The 25887-nt window shown below is 57.2% G+C and overlaps 9 protein-coding genes across 9 annotated transcripts; 4 read left to right on the top strand and 5 right to left on the bottom strand.

The window, feature by feature from the left end:
- Positions 1 to 565: 565 nt before the first annotated feature.
- Positions 566 to 1810, top strand: LTHEOB_405 (Sterol 24-c-methyltransferase; the record flags this gene model as incomplete). The annotated part of the gene is made up of 3 exons (XM_035513041.1): positions 566 to 807; positions 861 to 1182; positions 1235 to 1810. 3 exons carry the CDS (start codon positions 566 to 568, stop codon positions 1808 to 1810), a joined length of 1140 nt encoding a protein of 379 aa, XP_035372407.1.
- A 611-nt stretch (positions 1811 to 2421) lies between these two features.
- Positions 2422 to 3790, top strand: LTHEOB_404 (Pyruvate dehydrogenase e1 component subunit beta; the record flags this gene model as incomplete). Its single annotated transcript, XM_035513030.1, has 4 exons — positions 2422 to 2660; positions 2803 to 3213; positions 3264 to 3327; positions 3383 to 3790. The coding sequence occupies 4 exons, from the start codon at positions 2422 to 2424 to the stop codon at positions 3788 to 3790; spliced, it is 1122 nt and encodes a 373-aa protein (XP_035372406.1).
- A 2170-nt stretch (positions 3791 to 5960) lies between these two features.
- On the bottom strand, positions 5961 to 6857 carry LTHEOB_403 (Xanthine phosphoribosyltransferase; the record flags this gene model as incomplete). The annotated part of the gene is made up of 3 exons (XM_035513019.1): positions 5961 to 6021; positions 6082 to 6614; positions 6825 to 6857. 3 exons carry the CDS (start codon positions 6855 to 6857, stop codon positions 5961 to 5963), a joined length of 627 nt encoding a protein of 208 aa, XP_035372405.1.
- A 317-nt stretch (positions 6858 to 7174) lies between these two features.
- Positions 7175 to 9005, bottom strand: LTHEOB_402 (F-box domain cyclin-containing protein; the record flags this gene model as incomplete). The annotated part of the gene is made up of 3 exons (XM_035513008.1): positions 7175 to 7868; positions 7920 to 8774; positions 8947 to 9005. 3 exons carry the CDS (start codon positions 9003 to 9005, stop codon positions 7175 to 7177), a joined length of 1608 nt encoding a protein of 535 aa, XP_035372404.1.
- A 757-nt stretch (positions 9006 to 9762) lies between these two features.
- Positions 9763 to 11711, top strand: LTHEOB_401 (Heat shock factor (HSF)-type DNA-binding protein; the record flags this gene model as incomplete). Its single annotated transcript, XM_035512997.1, has 8 exons — positions 9763 to 9823; positions 9896 to 10211; positions 10267 to 10365; positions 10421 to 10488; positions 10538 to 10884; positions 10933 to 11002; positions 11057 to 11528; positions 11657 to 11711. 8 exons carry the CDS (start codon positions 9763 to 9765, stop codon positions 11709 to 11711), a joined length of 1488 nt encoding a protein of 495 aa, XP_035372403.1.
- A 2229-nt stretch (positions 11712 to 13940) lies between these two features.
- LTHEOB_400 (BTB/POZ domain containing protein) lies at positions 13941 to 14919 on the bottom strand (the record flags this gene model as incomplete). The annotated part of the gene is made up of 2 exons (XM_035512986.1): positions 13941 to 14706; positions 14768 to 14919. The coding sequence occupies 2 exons, from the start codon at positions 14917 to 14919 to the stop codon at positions 13941 to 13943; spliced, it is 918 nt and encodes a 305-aa protein (XP_035372402.1).
- A 1209-nt stretch (positions 14920 to 16128) lies between these two features.
- LTHEOB_399 (Protein-tyrosine phosphatase receptor/non-receptor type) lies at positions 16129 to 18792 on the bottom strand (the record flags this gene model as incomplete). Its single annotated transcript, XM_035512973.1, has 1 exon — positions 16129 to 18792. The coding sequence occupies one exon, from the start codon at positions 18790 to 18792 to the stop codon at positions 16129 to 16131; it is 2664 nt and encodes an 887-aa protein (XP_035372401.1).
- Positions 18793 to 20349: 1557 nt separating this feature from the next.
- On the top strand, positions 20350 to 22379 carry LTHEOB_398 (F-box domain cyclin-containing protein; the record flags this gene model as incomplete). The annotated part of the gene is made up of 2 exons (XM_035512962.1): positions 20350 to 21157; positions 21235 to 22379. The coding sequence occupies 2 exons, from the start codon at positions 20350 to 20352 to the stop codon at positions 22377 to 22379; spliced, it is 1953 nt and encodes a 650-aa protein (XP_035372400.1).
- Positions 22380 to 24368: 1989 nt separating this feature from the next.
- On the bottom strand, positions 24369 to 25589 carry LTHEOB_397 (26s protease regulatory subunit 8; the record flags this gene model as incomplete). The annotated part of the gene is made up of 2 exons (XM_035512951.1): positions 24369 to 25303; positions 25355 to 25589. 2 exons carry the CDS (start codon positions 25587 to 25589, stop codon positions 24369 to 24371), a joined length of 1170 nt encoding a protein of 389 aa, XP_035372399.1.
- Positions 25590 to 25887: the final 298 nt, after the last annotated feature.

The following is a 25887-nucleotide window of genomic DNA, read 5'->3' as shown; positions in this document are numbered from 1 at the left end:
CGCCGACGGTTCTGGCAGCCTCGATCGTCAACTCAAAAATGGTCATCTCACTAATGAACCCCAATATCCGGGGCCAATGGTTCTACTACGAAGCGATCGGAGCATCTACCTTCGTTTGCACCTGGTTGATGTTCACACCGTAGACGTGCAGGAACAATTTGTGAGACCCAACCAATCAAGATTCTTGCAGCAGAAAAACCTCCCACATTTGTTGAATGCAGCGCACTTCAAACCGGACACTCGTCCCAAGGGTGTACTGCTGATTGGTACAAACAGAACCTACCGCCTGCCCGGACGAGCAATCAGGTAGCCCCCTTGATCTTCGGCTTCTGTCTGCCCACCGGCCCGTGCTGCCAGGAACGCCAGCTCATTTCTCCAGTCGCGCGCCGGCGGTGAGCCGCCCAGACCCCTAAAACAGCTGATTTATCTCCCTCTACCTCTCCACGCTCTCTTCTGCGCCGCCTTTCTCGCAACTTGCTCTTCCGTCCGCTCGGAACCTGTCACTCACCTACCCGTCCCAGCCACTTATAAAAGTCAGGTCCCGTCCGGCCAACTCTCCTTCACCATGTCCCCAATGGCTCTCGAGAAGGAAGACAAGCAGCGCGACGCCGCGTACAAGGATGCCCTTCACGGCACTTCTGGCCAAGTGCGTGGCGGTACCTGGGCCATGATGAACAAGAAGTCCAATGCTGCCAACGAGGCTGCCGTGGATGAGTACTTCAAGCACTGGGACAACAAGGCCGCTGGCGACGAGACTGCCGAGGTTCGCGAGGCGCGCAGGAAAGAGTATGCGACGCTCACCAGGCAGTAAGTCATCATCCAACTCTCACGTTACCGGAACATCTGCTGATCGCATGAAGCTACTACAACCTTGCTACCGACTTCTACGAGATGGGCTGGGCTCAATCATTCCATTTCTGCCGCTTCGCCTACGGCGAGCCCTTCAAGCAGGCTCTTGCCCGTCACGAGCACTACCTCGCTCACGTCATGGGCCTGAGGGACAACATGAATGTTCTTGATGTTGGTTGCGGTGTTGGTGGCCCGGCCCGCGAGATCTGCAAGTTCTCTGGTGCCAACATCACTGGTCTCAACAACAACGACTACCAGATTGATCGTGCCACCTGGTACGCGCAGAAGGAGGGCCTTGCGGACAAGCTGAAGTTTGTCAAGGGTGACTTCATGGTATGTGGCTGCAGCCAGCACGTCTAGCAGCATGCGCTAAATTCCTTCCCAGCAAATGTCGTTCGCCGACAACACTTTCGACGCTGTCTACGCCATTGAAGCCACCGTCCACGCTCCTTCGCTCGAGGGCATCTACTCGGAGATTTTCCGCGTCCTGAAGCCCGGCGGTGTCTTTGGCGTGTACGAGTGGCTCATGACCGACAAGTACGACAACGACAACCCCCACCACCGCGAGATCCGTCTGGGCATCGAGCTTGGCGACGGTATTTCCAACATGGAGAAGATTGAGGTCGCCCTCGAGGCCATGAAGAAGGCCGGCTTCGAGCTGGAGCTCCATGAGGATCTCGCTGACCGCGACGACCCGCGGCCGTGGTACTGGCCGCTCACCGGTGACTTCAAGCAGATGAGCTCCATCTGGGAGTTTGTCACCATTTTCAGAATGCACAAGATCGGCCGCACCATGGCACACAAGTTCTGCGGTGGCCTGGAGTGGCTCGGTCTGGCGCCCAAGGGCACGCAGAAGACTGCGGACAGCCTGGCGGTCGCCGGCGACTCGCTTGTTGCTGGCGGTCAGGAGAAGCTTTTCACGCCCATGTACTTGATGGTCGGCCGCAAGCCCCAGGCATAAGGGAATGAGTGGATCTCGTCTTTGTACCAGTCCCTGCATTTGCATGGCCGCATTTCGCTTCTAGATGCTACTGTACGCGTAGATGGAATTTTTCTGTTACGGCCTGGGCTGGGCCTTATATAGTTGCACCGCAGCCTCTAATAAATGAACGTCAGTTACGCTTGCCAGTGTGTTTGTTTGCTTCGTGGAGCCATGCGTGCAATCAGTGCGGGCCTGAGTAAGATATCGGAATCGCCTCAACAGCTCCGAAAATGGCGGGAGCGCGTCGGAACCGCGCTCGGCCACGCCGCAGCGCGCGAAAAGCAGCAGACGGCGCGGCAGCGCTGCGGGCACGGCTGGCAAATAGGCTGACTGGCTGCCGAGCAGCGAGCCGCGTTGCAGCAGACTGCAATGGCGCGGTGGGCAGCGATAGTGTTGGCGGGGCGGCTCAACGCGGCAGTGGGCGCGCGTGGTCGGAGAGCCGGCCTGCCGGGTTGAGATGTTGCATCGCGGAAATCTTCGCCGCGCACCCAACAACTCGAGCTGATTCCTCTTCCTCGACCACCACCACCCAGCTGCCCTCATCGCTCCACGGTCCCCTCTCTCCTTCCTCTTCCTCCTCCTGCTCAGCGATGTCCGCCGCAAGACTATTCCGCCCCGCCTCCCGCCTGCTGGCGGCATCGCGGCCCACCACCGTTCGCTCCGCCTTCCGCCCCCAGGCCGCTTTCCCGGCCCTGCGCAGCTATGCCACCCCCAGCGGATCCAAGGAGATGACCGTCCGTGAGGCTCTCAACGAGGCTATGGTCGAGGAGATGGAGAGGAACGAGAAGGTCTTCGTCATGGGCGAGGAGGTCGCGCAGTACAACGGAGCGTGAGTGTCCGCCAGCGCTGATGCGCCCCCGAACAAGCTCGAGCACACGCATTGGCCGCGCTCCGTGCCTTTCTGGGGCGCGGAATTCGGTGCAGAGCCCATTGACAGGATGGCATTGCTGACAGATGCTGCTGCGCTACAGTTACAAGGTCACCAAGGGCCTGCTCGACCGCTTCGGCGAGAAGAGGGTCATTGACACGCCTATCACCGAGTCCGGCTTCTGTGGTCTGACCGTCGGCGCCGCTCTCGCTGGCCTCCACCCCATTTGCGAGTTCATGACCTTCAACTTCGCCATGCAGGCCATCGACCAGATCATCAACTCCGCTGCGAAGACCCACTACATGTCCGGTGGTATCCAGCCCTGCAACATCACCTTCCGTGGCCCCAACGGCTTTGCCGCCGGTGTCGCCGCCCAGCACTCGCAGGACTACTCCGCCTGGTACGGCAGCATCCCCGGTCTTAAGGTCGTTGCGCCGTACAGCGCCGAGGACGCCAAGGGTCTGCTGAAGGCTGCCATCCGTGACCCCAACCCGGTCGTCGTTCTCGAGAACGAGTAGGTTATCCATATTCTGGCGGTGCTTGTCAATGGCTAAAGTTCGCCAGGCTTCTGTACGGTCTTTCTTTCCCCATGAGCGAGGAAGCTCAGAAGGATGATTTCGTCCTCCCGGTACGAACGCACCCCAATCCAAGAAGCTCGACATGATTTCTAACAGCGGGAACAGTTCGGCAAGGCTAAGATCGAGCGTCCTGGCAAGGACCTCACCATCGTCACCCTCTCCCGCTGCGTTGGCCAGTCCCTGGCTGCTGCTGAGCAGCTCAAGCAGAAGTACGGTGTTGAGGCTGAGGTCATCAACCTCCGCTCCATCAAGCCCCTTGATGTCGAGGCTATCATCAAGTCGGTCAAGAAGACCGGCCACCTGATGTCGGTTGCCTCCGACTTCCCGTCGTTCGGCGTCGGTGCTGAGATCCTTGCTCTTGCCTGCGAGTACGGCTTCGACTACCTCCAGGCTCCTCCTGTCCGTATCACTGGTGCTGAGGTCCCCACTCCCTACGCGCAGAAGCTGGAAGAGCTGGCATTCCCCCAGGAGCCTTTGATCGTCGATTATGCGGCCAAGCTGCTGCGGGTGTAAAAAGCAGGGAGCAAGTAAACCAGTTCTTCCTTTCTGCTTTCCTCGTCTCCTTTTCTTCTGCATGACCAATCTAGAACGTTCTTGCCTACCTATTAGTTTGGCGGCGCGGGAAAACCTTGTATTTCTAGCGTTGCGCGTTTGCGACCCAGCCCGGCACCCAACCTTTTCCTCAAAACCTCGTTTTCCCCTGTACTTAGGATACCTAACTTGAAGCACGTGTGGCGCAAGTGGAAGTGCTTTAGTGGTGACCATCACCCTTTTCCGAGCCTCAAATCCGCCCTCGAGAATGAAGAAGTGCGCTTGCGTTTGCTGCTCGTCGGGGCCCTCCCGTTTGCTACTGTCAGGGCCATGGATGCAAGCAAACCACCTAAAATTTCGAACGTGCCCCTTGTCAAACACGCCACTCCCGATCTCCAAGAAAGCAATCGATATAAAGCCCCACGATGGTTTCGTGCTTGGTCTTGTATGCTGTCATGAGCGAGCAATCGCGCTCCCTATTCATGAAACCTCTCCATCACATTGCCGGGCAAGCCTTTGGGAACATACTGAGAGACCCCATACGCACTGAGCTACCGGTCTGCTTCTGACCGTAGTCTCCTCTTTGCACTTATCACGACTATTGTTTCTGCCGTCTACTTCTAGGTAGCTTACTCGTTTTTCAAACTTTGATCTAGTTGCCATCAACTCCATCGACAAGTTGCCTGCAAACCACCGAAGGCAAAGGCTACGGACAACTGGCACCAAACGACCTGTGACTTACAGATCGCCCTTCAATCAGCTTCTTGTTTTTCAGAATCAAGAACGCCGCCACCACATGTGCTTCGTCCTCATCGGTTGTTGGCCCTGTGGCCACATGAAACCCATCCGCACCCGCTTCTGCGACAAAGCTGAAAGTCTCCACACAGAGGTATTCTTATCAGCACCGTCGTCAACACAGCCGCAGCAATGCCTAAGAGGGAGCCACATGACAACCAGCCAGCCACTAGCATCACGGCAACCGGCGTCGCATCCTTGCGGAGGCTTGGGGTCGACATCGACCACAGCAACTGCCATCTCGCCCCAGTCACTCACATTGAAGTCTCCGACGACGACGACGACGACGATGACGACAACCTTCTCACCCAACCCGCCAATCTTCTCTCCTGCTCTTCCTCAGCAACACCACCACCACCACCATCATCATCATCATCCCGCTCAAACTGCCGGAGGGGCAAAGGGGACGCGCGCCCCCTGTCCCAAGGGCGTTAACCAGTACGACCATGAGCCGACCAAGGCGTGCCCTGTGTGCGGGCGGGATCCGAGGGATGTCTTGTTTTCGCTAGAGAACGGAGTTGCTCGGGCTGGGCAGCAACGCCAACGGCTGCAGATTCAGCCGTCGCCTGCGGCATCGATGGGAGGGGGAAGTGCGGCTGAATTCGGGACTGAGAACGGTGGGCATGGAAAGAGTAGCACCGTGACCGGCACCCCGGCGGCGATGATGGCGACGCTTACGGACGAGGAGCTGGCAGCACGAATCTTTGGAGATCTTGAGGGGGTCGGCACGGGTATGGGATCGAGCACGCAACAGTTGCTGACGCCGCCGACGGAGGTGTTGAGTACTGAGAGCGGCAGCAGCGGGTTGTTTGGAGGGTTCGGTGATGATGCCCCGGAGGCGGAGCTGTTTGGTTGGAGTTTAGGTGAGCTCCCAACGTCCGGCTTTGGTCTGTGAACGATGTTGTCAGTATTGTTACACATACTTAAATAATAATACAATCAAACTACTCTCAGCTGGGAACTCAGAGAGAAAGTAAAATCATCACAAGTCAACGAATGCCGCAGTTATGGAGATTTGCACGTTCTAAGGGCAACAGGAGCAGCTAATGACACTGAACATGTCGTGTTTTGGTAAGTCAGTTAAAATTGCACTTCTGAAGAGTTAGCAGATCCTCTCAGACTTTGTAATAAGGCGCTGTCATTCTCGAGCTGTATTATCATAAATTGGATTTTCCTGTATGACGTCTATGCCAAACCATCCAATGTTCGCTCTCTTGTTATCCCTCGCAATTCTCTAACGCCGTGAAGAAATATGTAGAGATGGAACGGATCCCAGACCTTTTATCCCTCTTTGACCTCTTGTTCGTTCTTTTTTCGTGTCCCCTGAACCTTGGGTCTTACATGCTAGTCGTTATATTTAGGCCGACGTCTTCGCTTTCGCGGCCTCCGCAGCCAGGCGGTCGTGCTCGTCGATGTCACTGAAGCCAACGAGTCAGTTTAAGCTGTACATTTGCCGAGATGGGACAAGAGAAACCTACGTAGCCTCCCAGGGGTAGTTAATCCAGACGTCGCCGACGGTCTGGGCGGCGATGTACTTGCCGCCGGCCATCAGGTCCTGGGGAAGGGCACCCTTCTTTGCCTTGTCCTTGTTGTGCAGGACGAAGATGGAGAAGGTCGTCTTCTCGCCGGAGCGGCCGAGCTTCTGGGTGGCCTGCTCGACGTCCTTCTCGAGCTCGCGCACCGCGTACTCGAGCGTGGTGCGCGTGTCGTCGACCTCGTCGACGATCAGCACGTTCTTGCCGATCAGGTTGGCCATCTCGAGCGACGACAGGTCCAGCCACTGCGTGCGGGTGACCTTGGTGCCGGGGGCCTCGACCTCGTCGTCAGTGCCAAGCGACTCGTAGAGCGACAGGCCGATGGCCTGGATGGGAATGTTGGGGTTGCCCGGCTTCTTGAGGAAGGAGCGCAGAATGCGCGCGGGCACGTAGCCGCCGCCGCCGATGGCGATCATGAGGTTGGGCTTGAACTCATTGAGGATCGTGTCTGCCGACTTCTGGCAGAGCTTGTGGACCTAGAGAACGATGTCGTCGTCAGCGCCTGCGCTTTCGGGACTTCGACATTGACGCGGCCCCGAGGCGAGTGCGAGCAGCACGAGTGCGCGAGAGCGGCGGCTGAAAACAGTCATGCGACAGCCGCTTTTCTCTGCGCGTCGCGCTGGCTATGACGCACCACGCGGGCAAATGTGCGGCGGGCAGGCGCGCAGGACGGACAGGCGACTGACCTCGTTGTAGGTAACGTAGATCTTCTCAACCATGGTGGGCAACGGGTTCGTGAGGTAACGAGGCTTTGGAGGGAGACTTTTTCTGTTGTACAGGCAGAAAAATAAAAATGTAGTCGGCCGGAGCTGCTACTTTACTGGTGGAAGGGCACGAGGGGCACGGACATGGATTCTCGCAGCCAAAAATCCCCACTCTGGCGGCCGGCCCCGATCAGAGCCAAGCCTCCCTTCGGCCAAATCTCCAACGCCAACCCTCCCGAATCTTCGCCCTCTTCCTATTGGCTGCCAGGCTCCCTCCCCCCGGAGCTTGCGCCTGCTGGTGTTTGCCGTGTGCTTGAGCGGCCACCGCCCTGTCACAGCGGGTCGTCTACGGGTATGCGCTCCGGCAGCTGCAGATGCGGATCAAAGCACCACACGGCGCAATGCCCGCGTCGGAGCAGCACCAAAAGGTGCTCGTTGCCCAGCAGAGTCTCGTCTCCAGGCATGCCGCTGTGCTCTACTGCCATGTCCTCGGGGATGTCCATGATCCCGAGGTGGAGCCCGCGACGCTCCAGCGTCTGGTACGTCTGCGGGCCCCAGGTGCTGTCCTTGGTGCGGGCTTCCTCGTCAGTAACGGCGGGGGGCATGTAGAACATGCCGTCTTTCCAGAGGCAGACGGTGAATTTGTCGAAGGGCATCTTCCTGAAATACTCGTTGCGAAAGGCCGGAAGGCCGTCATTCGATGTCTTGATGGAGATCTGGTTCAGCCTGTTGTCGAAGACGATGGTCGTCATGGTGCGTGCGAAGACTGGTTCTTCGCGGTACCCAAACGGTCGGACGGGCGTCTTGATGTGGTACAGGCGGCCTTCATAGTCCATGGGCCGGATTTCCGCCGTCCGCAACGAGTAGACCGAGACGCACTCGTTGTGCTCATACCTTCCCAGAAGAACGCCCTCAAACGACCACCGTTCAAACGAAAGCCAGTTCTTGGTCTCTCTGCGAAGGCAGAAGAACCAGACGACTGAGCGGGTGCGTTCGTCGATGACGACGCTTTTGGGCATGTACTGGCTGCGACGAGTGTCAGTATCGGCGTGGGATTCACAGTCTGGCTTCACTGACTAAGGCCGGCCCTCGTCAACGAGGCGGACTCGGTTGATCTCAAACGAACGCGTGCGTCTCTCAACAGCATTCCAAAGATGGATGTTCAAGCGAGTGCTCCAGGTGGGATTGCGGGATTCGGAGGCCACCAGGACCGTCCGGCCCTGGGCAACAAACACGTCCAAGTTCTGGTTGTGCAGGGTGAAATGAGTTCGTTCCTTTGTCTGAAGATCATATATGTGGCAAACTCGGGAGAACAGTGTGAAGAAAGCAACAAGACTCTCGGTCAACTTCATGGTGCCGATCTGCTCTCGAGCATCTGTCATGATGGAGTGATGCTCCCCCGTCCGAAAATTGAACGCCTCGATTCTCCTCAACGCTTTCCAGGCGAGCGTGTCCTGGACGAAGTCGGCTTCAGGGAACTCACCGCGGTCGGGCGCCGTCAGTTTGACGTTCCAGGAGCCGTAGTAGAAGGTGCCGTGGTAGGGGCGGCCCTCACGGAAGCGCTTGACGTGGTCAGCCTTCCACTTCTGCACCGTCAAGCGGTCGCCGTACAGCCCAGCGGCCTCGCCGGCCAGCTTGCGGTCGCCCTCGGCGTACCAGCTGTCGAGAGCACAGCCAGTCACGTGCGGCGACGACAGCAGGCGGTGCCATTGCCGGCTCACCTGGCGGGGATCAGCAGGCGTAGCAAACGGGACGGGAGCGCCTACTCGCTGGTACAGAAAGGGCGCGTGCGGGGGCAGGAAGCGGAAGATATGCTCGACGAGCTCGACGGGCGACCTGCCGATGATATCGCAGCGGAAGTCGCGCTGGCTCAGGCGGGCCAGCAGCTCCCTCCACTCGGCAGTGGTGAGGCGCTCGACAATGCCGTCTAGCCTAAAACAAGCGGCATCAGTCTCAGTCACTGCGCACACTGATCGGCGGGCGGGCAACAGGGCGGGCGAGACAGCGCTGGGTTTGTTTGGGCATGCTGCAGCTGGATAGGCGAGCGAAGACGTGATATGCTTAATTGAACGACAACGAGCTGGGCGAGAGAGCGGGCACCTACGTCGCCCGGCGCGCGGCCGGGGTGGGCAGCTCAGCAAAGTCGCGGGCCAGGTGCGCCATGCCTGCGCGCGGGCCCAGACTGGCAGCCGCGGGTGCGGCTTCTGCGGGCGCCTGAGGGCGAGGACCGGGAGAGCAGGCTGGAGGCGGGGAGCGTGGCGCCCGTTGGATGTCTGGAGCAGATGGCGTCAGCTGGGGGGCAGTTGTACAGCTCGCGGTCTGGATCGAGGCGTGCTTCCCCTGATGCTCGCAGACGCACCTCCACAGTGAAGCTGCTCCTGCTAGCCCGGCCCCGTTCTATCGCAGCTGCCCCGGCCATCACGCGTCCCACCCAGCACCACCGCAGCCCCCTTTGTCGCAGCAGATGTTCGCCCGAGCCGCCTAGCACCGCGCGACGGCGCCTGCAAACACAGCTCTTCCTCGCCTGGACCACCGCCCGCGGGAGCTCCAGGTCCCCGCAAATCCCAGTGACCCTTATCCCCTGCGCCCACCACCCGCGCCGACCCTGCGACTCCAACGGACCTGCAGCCCGGCCCATCGCGACCTCTCCCTCGAGCGCCGCCTTCCGCCCGCCCTCGCTGCCCGCGCCCACCACGCTGCCGCCGCCCCCGCCCATTGGCACCCGCTCGCGCTGTCCGCCGTAGGATGCCGTGAGCTGCCCGCGCCCTGTCGACATCGTTATTCTTAGAAGAGAGCCGGTCGATGAGAGCCCCGACAGGCTCGAGGACGCTGCGCAGCTTTATACGTGTTTGCTGCGAGCTGGCCCGCCCCAACAACCCGCCCCAAAGCCTCTGAAATCCCTGCGACGGCTGTCGCCACGATGGCTTCCGGCGCTGAGTCCGTCAGGCGCAGTCCCTTTGCCGCCGATACCCTTGCGCCAGGTATGCACAAGACAATACCGATCCTCCCATCGTCGTCAGCCGCCTCGTCGTTGACCCCTCCGGTCCCCGCAGGAGACCCAATGGATGTAACGCCCTCGAACACCACGGCTCCTCCGTCACAGCCCAGCCCGGCCCTGGACCGCAACGGTGGGAACCAGTCGGAACCGGAGAACACCAACCAGGCCAACGCCCAGCAGCAGCAGAACAGCGCGCCCACGTCCAACGCCGCCCCGGCCCCGGCAAACAACAACACCAACAACACCACCACCGCCGCCACCGCCAACGGGAACACAAGCGCTGCCAGCAGCAATGGCCCGGGCATCGGTGCGGCCGCGGCTGCGCAGCAACCCAAGGTTGTACAGACGGCCTTCATCCACAAGCTCTACAAGTATGTGAATCAAACGTCGTTGGCTGAGACACGCCCCGGAACTGACTCGGCCCAGCATGCTCGAAGACCAGTCGATCCAGCATTTGATTTCCTGGTCGAGCACCAACGAAAGTTTTGTCATGTCGCCGTCGAATGAATTCTCAAAAGTTCTTTCGTACGTCTCTGATTGGGCCGGCTGCTGGCATGGCCAGTGCTAATGCCATTGACAGTTCGTACTTCAAACACACCAACATTTCATCTTTTGTGCGACAGTTGAATATGTACGGATTCCACAAAGGTCGGTGCCACCCCTCTGCTCTGCCGTTTGCCCGCTGACACGATGCCAGTGAGCGACGTTTTCCACACCGGCTCCCCCGACTCTCCCCTATGGGAATTCAAGCACGGCAACGGCAACTTTAAGCGAGGGGATCTCGTTGGCCTGCGGGAGATCAAGCGGCGAGCCTCGCGGCATGCTCTCATACATCGCGATTCCTTTTCCACCGGCCCGAAATCAGCAGCTCCGTCTTCCGGGGCTCCTGTCGAGCCCATGCCTGATCCTATAGAGACTCGGCTGCAAATGCTCGAGCACAGCCTCTACGATATGCATGCTAGGCTCGCACGGACTGAAGATAGTTATGCATACGTCAATCAAAGATGCAATGTGCTCACGGAAAGCCTGATGCGCTGCCACCAGGTTTGTCACCTATCCAGCCCCTCAATACCCCTCTGCTTACAGCCACAGTGGAATTATGAGCTTTCCAATTGCATAAAGGCGATGGTCCCCGATCCGGAGCATCAAATACATAAGGATGGTAGGTTTCGTCGCTCATGGTCCAGGCCCATGGCACCAGGCTAACGCATGCAAGTGACCATGATGCAAAACGAGATTGCACGACAGTCCGACATCTTCCGGTCAATGGACGAGCAACAAGAAAATATCCAGTCTGCCCGTTCCCAATACTTCTCCAATCTGCAGAATGATAGCATGGCACCAGCATCTCCTCGTCAGATGCCTCAGAACGACCAGCGACGGCCATCATTAGTAGACGTCGGGCGACCAGGGTCGTACAGGGCCCCGCAAACTGCCGTTCCTCCCCATCTACAAGTCGTGTCACCTCGGAGGTACGGTTCGATCACCCAAGGGAACTACTCGCCATCGTCACTGCGACCACCAGTCCAGCAGGCGGCGCCGCCGCCACCACCACCTCAAATCCAACACCCGCTCGCCAATGTCGATTCGAATTCACCACCGCCCAACCTCTCCAGGAGGCACACGTCTGCAGATATTAGATTACATGGCTGGGTCCCGCCACCGCCGCCGCCGCCTTCTCACTCTCCGTACGCGTCGGGCCACAACTCCACGCCATGGCCATCGTCACCGCACAGGACTCCTGTGGGTGGTGATGAACAGCTTAGGAACGCTTTGGCCCAATATGAAATAACCCGCGGTCCCCGGCAACACCCAGGTTCACGAAATGCAACGCCCCCGCCCAACGAGCCGAGCTCAAGCCTAAACCCTGACGCTGGGTGGACCCTTCCCGGGGCGCGCTTTCCATTCCGAGGCATCGATACACCAGGCCCGCCGACCAGACGATCAAGCATGGCATCTAACGTGCATTCGTTGCTGAACCCGGCAGAGACCGCGGAACGACCGGATGAGGATGAGCCCCAAGGCGATTTGAAGAGGAAGAGGTTACAATGAGGCTCGGTTTCTCCACCTCTACTCTTTACCCATTCATCCTGAGTTGAAAATTTCGGGAACCTTTTATGTTCACGTCATTATTCGAAGTCATTTACTCAGTTACATTGGCAATCATTCGAGCCATGCTTCAATGGTCGTGTTGATGTCTTGCTTCCTGGAGCGGCCTTCCTGGGCTGGGCTGGGCTGTTTCGAGTTTTTTTTTTTTGGGAAAGAAATTTGGAGTTTTTTGATTTGTCCTCGCGCCATAGCCGCAGGGTCCGTTTCTTACTTTCTTTTTCCTGGGCTTCCGCTTAACAGGGAGGCCCTATTGGTGTCGTTTTCTGTAGTTTCGAAGGGAAATTATTCGCGTTGCACCACTAGGGCGGCATTTACCTTCATTGATTCTTATCCATATCAGAAGGAGTAGCATGGACGACAGCCACGAAAACAGAATTGGGGATGTATTTATGGAAGTTGGATTGCAAGATGGTCAGATGTTTGTGGGCCTGTTTCAGCTGCGCTGACAAGGGGGGATTGCTTGCCGTCGCCGCTTGCTTTGTTCATCCCAAGGGGTAGGCCGGGCTGTATCGTTGGTGGTGGATTCTCGGTACATGCGCGCTCGCTTTGTACCACAGAAAAAGTCATGGCACGTGCTCATTCTTTTCTACTCACACAGCATGTATGAAGTCGACTGGACGGATGGAAGGCAATCAGAGCGCGGTACAAGGACGAAGCGTTGTCGGACTAACATCAAGAGGAGAGAGATGCCCTTCCCTCCGCATGTACATTGTCCCTGTCTAATATTAAGCATGCTGGGTTTTTCATTGCTCGAGAATAGTGCCGGGGAGTCTGACGGTACGGCCAATCGCTTGCTTTTCACTTGTGTTAAATAATGTAAAGACGGGCGCGCTGATGCGTTGTAATGATGGGATCCAATTTGCTCAAAGGGGGGAAGAGTGTTAGATTTTCAGGTTATTTGCACACGATGGTGTGGTTGACGCCAGAAAAAGCAAATAAGTCCAGCATGGTGCTAAATAAACGAATTAGAGGGGTGTTCGGCCTCTTGTAGCTAATGACCTTCCTACTGCTACCGCCGACTTGCACTTGCAGCGTCAATAGCATAATTTATTGACGCTTTTATCTCATGTATAATGAGTTCTCGGCAGAGCCCTTCCACACCACTCCAAAGGTCACAGTGCTAGCATTGGAAACCATTTTAATGCGGCGACCGAGGTTGTTCTATTGGAGCGAACTGCCTAAGCTACAGTAACTAGATCCACCTCGCACTTTTTGAATGGACCATTCTGCGTGCCGCCTACACATTAACCAAACGCAGATGAGACCGGCATCCATCGCACAAAAGAAAGCCCGGAACCAGCGTCATGAGGGACATGGCAAGGATCAAAAGACACTACTAATGAACACAGTCCCCTTTCGCGCCCCGAGATCATGATGCACGTCCCAATTCGTTGTATTCGCAAGCCACCTCATAACAGGATGATGGGAGATTCGGCTAAAAGCAAGTCACAGCGAGGTCTTTTCCAAAGACGCACGCACACACGCAGAAGAACGGGGAGAAGAGTAGAAAAAAGAAAATACAAACGAAAGCCAGTCCATGGCGGTGGGTCGCAGACGCACGATCGAGGTGTAATTTTTTTTCCTCCTCGGTACTTCCCCTTTTCTTTCTGGAGTGGTGACGCAAAACATCGACTATGGGGATTTGGGTGGGGAGGCGAAAAGAGTCCGTGTTGCCTCATGTTGTGACAATCTTTGTTTGGAGGGGAGTGAAACGATCAAAAACTCGGGTTGTCAACCTGAACTCCAATTCTCCGTCCCGAAACCTTGGCCTTACTCGGGGGGTCGACAGGTGAGTTACTCGGCCCGGGGGGAGATGGCGACCCTCCTCATCCGGCGGAACACTACCTGCGGCTTGATCAATCTGGACAATGATATGTCGGGCCCCATCCCGAGCAGAGGGAATTAGCAATCTTTGGGAGTCAAAAGGTTTTCTTCAAATCCATGTCCGCACGACCTGGGTTGGCCGCCGACATGCAGTTTCCAGCCACACCTCAGATGATCGACTTGGGCGATTGGGCGTTGCCAATCTCGACGATGTCATCGATGTGGTTGCACATGGCGACGAAGAGGTCGAAGAACATCTTGCCACCCATCTCCATCTCCTGCTGCATAGTGCCGCTGCGCTTGAAAGTGCGGCGGCTGCGGATGATCAGCGCCAGGTAGTGGGCGCGCAACCGCGAGTCCGTGTCGGGCGTGTGGGCGTAAGCGTAGCGAGCCGAGCGCAGCACGGTGCCGACGTCGATGCCCGCCTGCAGACCCTGCTTCCGCAGTGCCAGCCGCTTGAGCTCTGCCAGCCCGTACCTCTCAGCCGCGCAGTACACGACCGTGTCCCGCAGGAGCACGGCCCCTTCGCCCGCGTGGAATATGGTCGCCATGCTGTTGCTGGCGCCCTGCTGCATCGCTTCGGTATTTCCTCCACCTCGGCCGCCGTTGTTTTGTGGATTGTTCAGGTCCGGTGTTGTCTGGGTTGAGGGGACCACCTCGGCGCCCTCGAGCATCCAGGAGCCGCGCCGCTTGTCGTGGAGCAGGCGGGGCGTGTAGTCTCCCTTGTACAGGTACTCGAGCACGCACGAGAAGATCTCGGGCTCCTCATCGGGCAGAACGATACGCTTGTTGGGCGACGCATCGAGAAACTGGCCCTGCAACGCCGCGTGGAAGAACGGCGAGTGGCACAGTACGTCCTCGTGCGCAGCAAAGAGCCGCTGGTCGCGGCCGATCACCATGGTGATGATGGCGCTTGTGAGCTTGGGCGAACCGCTGGTGGCGAACGAGTCAGTACTCAGGCACGTCGGGCAGCGAAGGACGGGGGGCTACGCACCTGCCCACCGACGTCGGGCTCTCCAGATTCTGGAGTATCTTCTGCTTGGTCTCCTCGCGAAACGATCTCTTCGGCTGCTGCTTGCTGATCTTGCCCACGCGGTCCTTCGTCCCCTTGGAAGAAGAAGAGGAAGTAAACGACCGTTTGAACATGTTGGGACACGCCGAACAGAAAGAACGCTTGAAACGAGCGACAGTCGACTTTGGAGCAGAAACAAACGGAGCGACAGACAATCGAAAAGAGCGTGGAAAGTTAGTTTGACGCTTCACACCGCCGTCGGGACAGGCTCGCGCAGCCGTGGTTGGCAATGTTGGCAAGCTCCAGAAGCGAGGACTTCGGACGGAAAGCAGGAAGTTCGCTCTGCCAAGATCGGGGAGATCCAGCGGACGTTGAGGAGCGTTGAGGCTGCGGGTGAAGACGTGAAGAGGAGAGCGACGGGGCCCGGGGGCGAGGCAGGCATAAATAAGCGCTGGCGGGCTGTTGCTGCCAAGCAGGTCGTCATGAGCCACCGCCTGCAATTGGACGGAAATTGTATAGGGCTGGCAGGCGTTTGCCTATTCGTGTGGTACCAGCACACGCCGGCAGCAGGGGTGCGAGGATCATGTCGTCGCCATTGGCAGGAATGACGTACAGCCCCAGCCTCGCGATAAGACGACATGCGAAGGCTGGTGAAAATGGCAAGCGGCAAGACGCGTCCGGCCGACGCGTCCCGCCAGGACGCGGAAGCATGTGCTGCCTAGGCAAGGGAGCGAGCTGGAAACGCCAATGCGACGCGGTGTCACGCGCCACCAGGCACAGTCATCGTGAGGGGAAGCCGCGTCTGGTCAGGGGCACCGCGCACGCCCGCTGACAACGTCACACCTCACCTGCAGCATCCCTCCAAATTTCTTCTCAAAACAACGGATCCATTGCTATGTGGGCTCCATCCCTCTCATGTTGCCGCCGATCCCTGCGCCCGCTGCCCCAAAGCTTTGTTTGCCAGTCCCGAAGCCAATAATGCCGTCTTTTCTTCCAATAATATCAACACCCCCCGAATCGAAGTCGGCAGCGCTTGCATGTGCCCTTTATGTACAGTCAGTCCGTATGCAAGCCCACGCTGTTGCCTCAGTCGATGCCGAAGCATGGAGAAGAATGGTACCAACGCCAGAGAGAAGATAACTGTTTCTTGGAATACGAAAAACGCCAGTGCACCATGGATGCTGCTATGTCCAGAACTCGTCCATGTAATAATACGATTCGTCAAGGTCGGCGCCTACCTCCGTCTCTAAACGCCACGTCTGACGGAAAAGTGTCGCAGAACTGACTTTCTCCATGTCTCTGCTTAGAAAATAAGCCTGGTCGGAGCTGCCCCTTCGTTCGCCTCAGTCCTGGTGCTGCTCAACCAACCACTCCAGCACACTCTCGTAACAAAGGACAAACTGGCGTAGGCTTTGCACCATGCTAAGTCTCTGGTGCCTGAAGGTCTCGACCGTCTTCTCGATCAGATCAATGTCGTCTCGGTCGACCCATGGACCGTCGAGCCCCTCGTTTGTCGCTTCGTCCTGGGCTTGGAAAAACGGGTTGTCCTTGCCCTTTGTCGTCGACGTCTTGTCCAGGTCCATTGGGGATGCCTGGCGTCGCGACCGCGAACTCCTCTGCCGCTTGAGCATGTCAATAACACTGTCAACCGTGCAGAAAGTGCCCGTGCGACCGCAGCCAGCACTGCAGTGAACAAGCACCGGGTGTTTGCTCGGCGGGTCGGGATCATCGACCGAGCCACCCTGCGTCTGCCGGACAACAGCGTCACATTGCTCCACAAGACCGAGAAGATGGGCAGGGTGTGCCGGCGCTCCGAAATCAGGCCAATTAGAGTATTGAAGTTGTGTGATCTCGCGCATCCTTGCGAAGGGGAGTTCGGTGTTCGACAAGGTGAACTTGCGAACTATGACATAGGGCTGGTCGGAATTAGGTGAGGTTTGGCTGTCAGGCGAAGGGAAGTAGTCCTGGGACTGCGAAGACACTCCTGATCCCCGTGAAGAGCCTCCCAATCCTTCTGAAGAACGGTTATCTGCGCTACTCCTCGCATGGTGGCGCCTGATGGCCCCGGGCTCCAGAGATGCGCGATGCTCGGTGTGGAAGTTTAATCTGTAAGGCCCATACTGTTGAGCGTCCCAGTAGTTATGCGCTTTAATTTGACCGCCCTCTTTCTCGGCTGTCAACATGACGATTACACGAACGTCTTGCTGCCAGATGACACTCCAGAAGTCGGCGAACGTCACTGGTATCGGTCCCTGCGTTGCAATATACCGCTTGTTAGACCACGGTGGGTGGACATAATTCGCGTTAACATAATCGCAGCCTTCGGATGGAACGCCCTCCAACTTAACGCGGGTGTGCTCGAAAGGCCAGATGTTGTTATATCGGTTCTTGGTTCCCTTCTCGATACCTGCAATCCGAACGCTCTTCGGTGCCTCTGGCCCAGGTTCGCCGTAAACGACTTTTCCTGACAAGGCTTCCTGCATCCGTTTCTGCTCACGCTTTTCGATTTGCAGGAATTTGTCCGAGACGGAGGCCCCCTTATCCTTCTGATCGGCGGCGTGCTTCAGCCATCCAGGCAGCTCTCGCTCAGTATTGTTGTTCATTCTTTGCGGTCGCTTTACAGGCATCTGACCGACACCGCCGATTAGGTCCATATTTTGCCGAATGTTGCCGAAGAAGGGGTTTGCTGCGTTTTGTGTTGCAGGCATAGGGCAGCCACCCACAACAGGGGCCGGTCCTGGCATATTGTCCAGCTTCAAACTCGGCTTTTTGCTCGCATTGTTTGTTGTTGAGCCGGTGCCCCTCGATACGAAAGATGGGAACTTGCTTGAGAATTCATTGAGGCCGCCGCGTATTATGTATGAGGGGCCGTTCCAGCCCTCATTAGAAAACTTCTTGAGAGTGTTGACACAGCTCGTGGCATCCTTCAACTGCGACGAGTCTGCGTCGTAGACGACAATGTACCTGCATCTTCCCCAGTTCTCGAACTTCTTGCGTTGGCCCTCGTCGCTGAACGTCTCTGCCAGTTTTTGCACGTTGAAGGACGCCCTTTTCAGGAGAGTGGTGGGGATGCAGAGATTCAGAGCGCCGCGTATCCTGGAGAGCGCATACTGCGTGGAAACGCGGAGGTCGAGAAGGAGCATTTCCTCTTCCGAAGATTCCAGGAGGGTGACGATGTGCTGCGGAGTTACCATGACTGGGCCCTGTTTGGGCACGGCGCTTTCATTGTCGAGGTTCGTTGGTAATGTCTCGGCGCGGGTGTGTATCGATGCATTCACGGGCATTTTGGATGGCAACATTGAATGTCTGTCGAGCGCACCATCGGCGAACTTTGGGGCCTGGTCGCTGTCCGAAGACTCGGGGTAGCTTCCGGGCGACAGCCGGCGTGGGCGATTGGAGAAGCCGGATGAATCAGACGACAGCATACGCTTGGGAGACCGTGGCTTCTCGGGAATCAGAAAAGACCCGCTGGAGTCGCTGCTCCGAGGAGAGACGGGGGTGCCGTTTTGATGGGTGGTGGGAGAGTCGACATGGCCGGTCGAGCGGGCGGAGGGCGGGCTAGAAAGGCTCATCGGGGCTTTGGCAAAGGTGAACTGCGACAAACCGCCGCCGAGACTGAACTTTCTGCCCTCTTCGGACTGGCGGCGGAATGCTTCGAACTCGGGATTTTGATCGACGGGTATCACGCGGGGTGAGGCGGCAGCGGCAGAGCGCACATTGGAATTTGGGGGGCTCCAGTTTGCCTTGGCGTGGCGGGCGCCACTGGAGGAGAAGATGTCGGCGGTCGAGTCGAATGCAAGGCCAAAGTAATTGGGGCTGGGAGTGCGGGCGTCCTGGGCAATGGGCGAGCGGGCATCATTAGGGCGCAGGGCGGGCGGCAGCGGCTGGCCGACTGAGGCGGGCGTCCTGGAGGTGGTGGCCCGGGAGGGAGCAGGCCTCTGCTGGGAATGCGGATGGTGCTCCCAGGCACAGGGAGTGTGCGACGGGGTGGCGGCGCTGGTGGTCATGCTGGTGGAGAATGCACAGCCGCGATAGGAGATGGCGCTTGGTGGTGGGCATCAAACGCGGGCGATGGCGGGCACAGCGGTCATAGCGGTCTTAAGGCGAGGGTTGCGCGCGTGAGGTTGCAGACGTGGAAGGGAGGACGGCGAGGATGGAGGACGAGCCACGCATTACATCATCGCGGCAAACGCCTCGCTGACTCGGGCGGCGGAGCAGGCCACTTTGAAACACACAACACCGAGGGGCGGGATGGAAGATTCTGGCGGCGCTCAGGACAGCGGGGACGGGCAGTGATGCGTTGGAAGTGGAGCGAGTCGGGCTGCGTGCGCTGGTGGGAGAGGAGGGTGAGGGAGGCCGCGAGCTTGACGCAGGGTAGTGAAGGCGCCAAACAACGTGAGAAATCCTTAGGCGCCCCTGGCCCTGTCGGATCAACGCACAGAGAGGCAGATCGGTCACACTCTCACGGCGGCGCCGGCGCCCCAATATACTGGCAGAGGCTGCTGCCCTATCTCCGCGAACGGCGCGTGGGCTGCCGCGTTCTAGCCTCCATCCTCAAACACCCGCCCTGCTGCGCGGCTGCCTTTGTCCCTCGCACCACTGCAGCAAATTCAAATATCGGGTGGGGGCTGCGCAAATCAGCGCCAGACGTCTCCGCCCACGAGCGAGTCGTGCCGCGTTCTCGACCTCTGCACCGGCAATTTGGCCCGCGCGCGCTCGGTCCACGGCCATGATGCAAACCTGATTTCTGCGCTTTTCGCCATGCCACCGCTGCGAATGCCATGCGCGCCGCCCAGGGTCCGCGCCTTGCCCCAACAGCCCGGCAGATGGCGCAACTGCCACGCCCGCGAGCCTTTGGGCGAGGATGCGGTGGGCTGCGGATCGCCAAGCTGGTCGTGTGCCCCCTGGGGCTCAACTCTGGACCCTTTTTCGCTTCGCAAGGCTGGCTGCCGGGCAGCCAATTGCCCGGCCGCCCGCGCCCACCGCTTCCATCCCGACCAGATCGCAAAGCCACGCCTGCGCCACCCCTCTCTCCGCGAAAATACCGTCGATCGCGTGCGGTGCGCGCCTGGCCTCGCCGCGAGTCACGCGCTCTGACGTCGCCTCGCCTGTGCTCCTCTTTGTTGACCACACCGCGCCGCTGCCCACACGCCCTAGCCCTCTTGCCCGCCGGCCCACCCGTGACGCGCCCGTCGGCGGAGCTGCCGGACTCTTCTCCCATCGTGAGTGTCCCTCGCTCGTATTGTCCTTGTTTGCATGCAGCCCTCCAACCCTCCAAGACACGTCAGGGTTCAAGCCAGCGCATGTCTCTCGACATGAGCGCGAGGCGTGCACAGGATCCGCTTACGTGCAGCCAAGCAACGGCCGCCAGCTAGCCTAGTCCTGGATCGAGGCTTCGGCCCTATAGCCCTGCGGCCGTCTCCCGGACGTTTGACCGACCAACCCATCGTTTTGTGATGGCCTTCTGAATAATTGTTTCGTCTGCCGCCCCGCAGCTGACTTGTTAGGCTTGACTAGGTTTTCTGAGGACATTCATGGCCCAAAACCCACTTCCCGAGTCCAGCATGCTGCTTGACCTGCCAAACGAGCTCCTGCTCGAGGTCATATACTACCTCGATCCAGGCAGCTTTTCCCAGGTCACTCGCGTCTGCAAGGCCCTGCGGTCTGCTGCTCTCGGCACACTCTCACTCAAGCATCAATTGGAAAAGGTCCCTGGCATCAACGACAGACTCTGCGGTAGCGACGCGAAGAAGCTCCACAAGGCCTTCAGGCGCCGTACCGTGAAGAATCTGTTGCATGGAGTCGAGGCTCTTGCCGACGTTTCGCGTTTTGCTCTCTCAGAATCCCTGAAATATGGCGCCTTCATGAACTGTAGCTGCAAGACAGACCACTTGCTGATGACAACAGTCCACCCCAAAGACGCTGCGATCGGTGTATTCAGCATCAAGTCTCAGTTCCCAATCCTCAAGTGTATTCTGTCGCCTACAGCTCTGGACCTTGGACCTGAGGAAGATATTCAATTCGAGGTGCTCAAGATGGCCTTCTACGACTCGCATGACCGCTCCGCAACGTGCCAATGTGTGGACCGGCTCGCTGTGCTTTATCGTTACCGCCTGAAAGGAGACAGGCGCGGGCCATTCGTCGAAGCTGCCGCTAAACGGTCCGCAGAGATTCTGAAACTTGTGACCTGGACATTCACCAGCTCGTTTGACGCAACTATTGAGGAAGTGCGCGACATCCTCACAGGAGGTGTCCTTGAGCCAAGGGCTATGGCAGTGGCGGACGATGGCTCTGCAATAATCTGTTATGATGCCAACTCGGGCTCTCGGTATCAGGTTCAACTGATCCAACGACGCCCGGACAGGTATTACGGTATGTTACTAAACCATACCCTCGAGACCTCCCGCCTACTTCCTAGGCCATGCCCAAATTTTAATGTCTCATTTCAGACCCCCTTCCGCCTACCAGAGCTTATGACACAAGCTGTAATGTGAACGGCACTCCTACACCGTGTGAGATTCAGATCATCAAACGCAGGGTGTGGTTCTTCAATCCTGGGATACCAACTCCACAGTGCGAAGTGGACGACTACGGCACCGTGACCTCGATCCAGATGTCTCACCCACGCTTTTCTTTCATACCGAGACCCTTCACTGGCCCGTCCTTCGGCTTCCCGCTGGCTGTTCATCACAAGCATAGGCTCAAGGACCCTACTGGCGAAGAATACTGTCTCAACAGCGTTCTCCAGCTGCATATACAAGACGATTCGTGCTCTCCAGGCGCTTATATCATCAAGGGCGTACATTTTCCGGACGGGTGTCAACATTACAACCCACTTCAACGATACTCTAGCCTGGACCATTTCGCGGTTGCTGAACTTGGTGGCCTTGACATCGGCGCAAGCAGGAGCTCTTCGCTAGGTCTAATCATGGCAGTCTCGCCCCGCAAACGTCACATTGCTATTGCCACATGGAAGCGCGTCCAAGTCTGGGTCGTTCATCCTGATGCCTTTTTCGAACGCAAAACACATTCTAACGGATGCTTGACGACCCTGAGTGGCTATACAAGCTCCCATCGCAACGCAGACCCCAACGTCGGCAACTCGACCGTTGATCTGGTCGACCGCGCTCATGTCGAAGATACAGGCTCGTCGAGCGACAACTCGGAATCAGATGCAAGCACTCCGGTCACAAGACACCGCAGCGCTTCATCGGTTTCAAGCACAACTACAGCTTCTTCCGCAGACACATCCGCCTCTACGTTCTCCAATGATGATGGCCTGGATCTGGATGAATGGCCGTGGATTGATCGTTGTGGTTGGGACTATTACTCATGCTATCCTCGCCGTGAGCTCGATGAACGTAAAGTCTCACCTGAACAAGATTCCCCGGAGGGCTGCCAAATTGTGAGTCTCCAACCAGTTGAATTGCCATCTCAGGGCGTAGTGTTGGCCCTGGCGTTCAATGGCGAAGATAGTCTATGGGCGTGGACAGACCGCGGCCCACTCAGGTGGAAGTTTAGTGAAGACTGTGACGCAAGGAGAGAAGAACACGAGACATATTGGGAAGTGAAGGAAATGAATGTCAAAATGTAAGACGGCGTTCCCTCGAAGGAAACCAGACGCGGAACATCCGATATGGAGAACCGACATGTCCAGCCACATGTATGTATTGTGTAGCTTTCAGATCAGAGCGACCTGGCAGTAAACTCCAAAGCAAAGCTTCAAGTCATGGACGGAGTTGCAATTATCTACTTGCTTCAAGATCTTTTCGAGGTACTCGGCATTGCGGGCGTGGAAGCTCGTGCAAGGTTAGCTTCTCGCTCTACTTCTTCGCTTCAGATACTGCACTGCCACAACTGGACAGGGACGGGCGAAGGGCGGTGAGTTTAAGTTAGCGCAAGAAGTACTCTCAAAGTTTCGGGTTCGTTTTTTTAGGGTTTCTGCTTAAAAACAGTTTTAAGGCTTATGTCTTAGATGTGTCTCGTTTGGAATAGCCCCATAGGAAGTGAGATCTGCCTGTTCAGTTGACAACTATTTCCCCGCCTCCAACGTGTCCATTTGGTATGTATCAAAATCAAAAGAATCAGGTGGAGGACGTGAAGAAGGTGCACAGGATGGTTCAGAGAATTCCTGCAGGCAGCGTAGAAGATATACGCTGCCAAGCCACCAACGACCAGCAGATAACAAACGGAAAGGACTAATCCACCGTCAGGATGTAAGAACGTAAGGTATTGCTGCACAGGATGTCGTCTGTTAACACTGATTTGATAGATTTAATTCATAGTTTTGGTTTTCCACCAAGGTCACTTGTATCGAAGGACACGAGAAAGGAGGGGACATCCCGGGCAAGATCTTCTGCCCCACAGTATTGTATGCCGGTTCGATGCAACGTATTGATACAAGAAGCGAAAGTGGGGTGTGTGGGCACAATACCCTACAATACAACTTAATAGCGCATCCTAAAAACTCACATCGGTCATGCGCGTGCATCATTGTGTCATTGTGCATCTCGAACTGAGAATGTGGGGCGTAACCCGAGTAAGGTGGATTGGATGATTTAGAGTCGAAACTTATATTGCGTCGCAAGAGCCTTCCTACACGGGCAATTGAAACAGGAATCTGGATACAAATCTGGACTTTGGGGATTTCACATGAACACCCGAATGTAATCTTCAGTAGGTAGGATATAATAATTCAAGCTTAAAATGGTGAAGTTCTTTTGCAATCCAGAGTTCTGGCGAAGAGGAAAGGATTCTCAAAATTGCATACCACACTGACAGGCTATGTATGGGAAACGGAAAGAGAAGGGGAGAGAAGAAAAAGGAGGTTAAGGCCTTCTGCACGGAAGCGCCGAAACAACGCGTCGAATCGCGATGGCGGAGAGTGGAGCCACCAAAAAAAATAAAAAGGGCCCTACATAGTTGAAAGGAAGGGGCACGGGCAATACGAATAAGGGCACGCACGGATGGCATCCGCTGAAGCTTGAAGCGGTGTGTCGTCATCTGTGTTCGGGCGGTATTCTTCATGAGACACGTCGTAGAAGAAACAAGGACGCGCTGTACGCCTTGCGGGGTAAAAGGAGGACTGGAAAATCAAGTCGCGCAGCAGCAGGCAAGCTTCCAGAAGGTATCAGGCAAGCAACAGCCAGATCTATAAAAGACTTGCAGGTAGCCTGAACACAATCACGATGTGATCATTTCGACTAGAGGACGAGACCAAACTGAGGCTATCTTTACATCCCTTCCATCCAACGGCATTGTATTATGAGATGCACCATGACGCGTCACTACAAGGAATTAAAGCGTTGGCACAGCTGTGTTGAACGCCAATTCGTCGATTCTTAGTTCGATCCCTCTCGTATCGTTCGCTTTGTGCGTGCTTCTGGCGAAACGTTTCACGATAGATGGTATTACATGAAAGTTGTGTTTTCTAATGACTTGCTTACTTCCCTGGGTCCACATACGCCTTCCATAGCCTCCGAGAGCATGCAACTAAAGACGGCTTTTCAAGCCAGGTGCAAGATCGACGGTCTCGTCATCATACTGCATTGTCCTCCCTTGCCTACCAAAAATTGCGGCCACCTTACTTCCAGAGCTTCGACAAACTCATCTGCTTATCGTCGTGCTTGTTGAGGACCTTGGCTGTCGCCAAATCAAAGTCTTCTTGCGTGACATGCACACGTCTCTCGCGGAGCGCATACATACCGGCTTCGGTGCAGACACCCTTCAGCTCGGCACCGGAACAGCCGTTCATCTTCTCAGCGATCTTCGTCAAGTTGATGCCACGGGTCAGGTTCATGGAGCGGGAGTGGATGCGTAGAATATCGGCGCGGGCCTCGATGGTCGGCGGAGGGAACTCGATCTTACGGTCAATACGGCCAGGGCGGAGCAGAGCAGGGTCCAGAATGTCAAGACGGTTGGTGGCCATGATGATCTTGATGTTCTTGGTCGGCTCGAAACCATCCAGCTGGTTGAGCAGCTCCAACATTGTACGTTGCACCTCCGAGTCGCCGCCAGACGAGCCCTCGACACGACTGCTACCGATGCTATCGATTTCATCCATGAAGATGATCGATGGCGCATGCTCACGTGCCATGACGAACAGCTCGCGCACCATGCGCGAGCCTTCACCAATGTACTTCTGCACCAGCTCGCTGCCAGACACTCGGATGAACTTGCAGTCGGTGTGGTGTGCCACTGCACGAGCAAGCAGCGTCTTTCCTGTTCCCGGCGGCCCGTACAGCAGGACGCCCTTCGGTTGTGCAATACCAAGGGACTCAAACAGCTCGGGATGCTTGAGACCCAGCTCGATGACCTCCTTGATTTCCTTGATCTGCTGGTCCAGACCGCCGATCATGTCGTACGTGCTGTCGGGAACCTTCTCGACCATCATGAGCGAGACGAGAGGATCGACAGACGACGGGAGCATCTTCTCCAGCTTGTACGAATCGCTGAGGAGGGTGACACGTTTGCCGGCCGTCAGTTTGGATATGTCAACCTGATCCGAGACGTCGACAACTGCGAGGAAGCGTCAGCGGTTGCGGTAGCCGAGGCATCGCAATTGCTTACCGTATTTGCCCTCCGGGTGCACCTTGACCAGAACCTTCTTGGTGCCCATCACCTTGACGACCTCGCCGACGTAGGAGCCAGGCTGTTGAAGCAGGCCCAGCTCCTCGCGCAGTAACCGCACGCGCGAGTTGTAGTCATTACGCTGTGCTTCTAGACGGCGGAGCTTTGCTTGGCCCTGGATGATCTCGAGCTTCATGCTCTCGATCTTGTTGTGGAAGAAGGTGTCGAGCGCCATGGCGGTGGCGGCCGGGGGACGGTGGTCGTGTGGACGACTGACGGGGATACGCAGGATCCGGTGGGTGCGGACGGATGCGGCGGGACGGGATCGGCGACTGGGGCGGATGGCGGGGGTTGGTGTTGGATGGGTGGTGATGGAAGCTGGTGTTGAAGCTCATGGAACCTAGCTCGCGGCCACTCAGCGGCGTCGGCGTTCTCGGCGACAGTCCGCCGTGGGATCAGCGCCCGCGCGCCCGGACGCAGCTTCGCCCGACGCGACGCTTGGGCCCCGGCAGCATCTCTGTGACGCAGCCAGG

This window comes from Lasiodiplodia theobromae (genome assembly GCF_012971845.1).
Source record: "Lasiodiplodia theobromae strain AM2As chromosome Unknown scaffold_1, whole genome shotgun sequence".
NCBI classification, from domain to species: Eukaryota; Fungi; Ascomycota; class Dothideomycetes; order Botryosphaeriales; family Botryosphaeriaceae; genus Lasiodiplodia; species Lasiodiplodia theobromae.
Note: the sequence above shows the minus strand (reverse complement) of the source record. Positions and strands in the feature narration are given on the sequence as shown.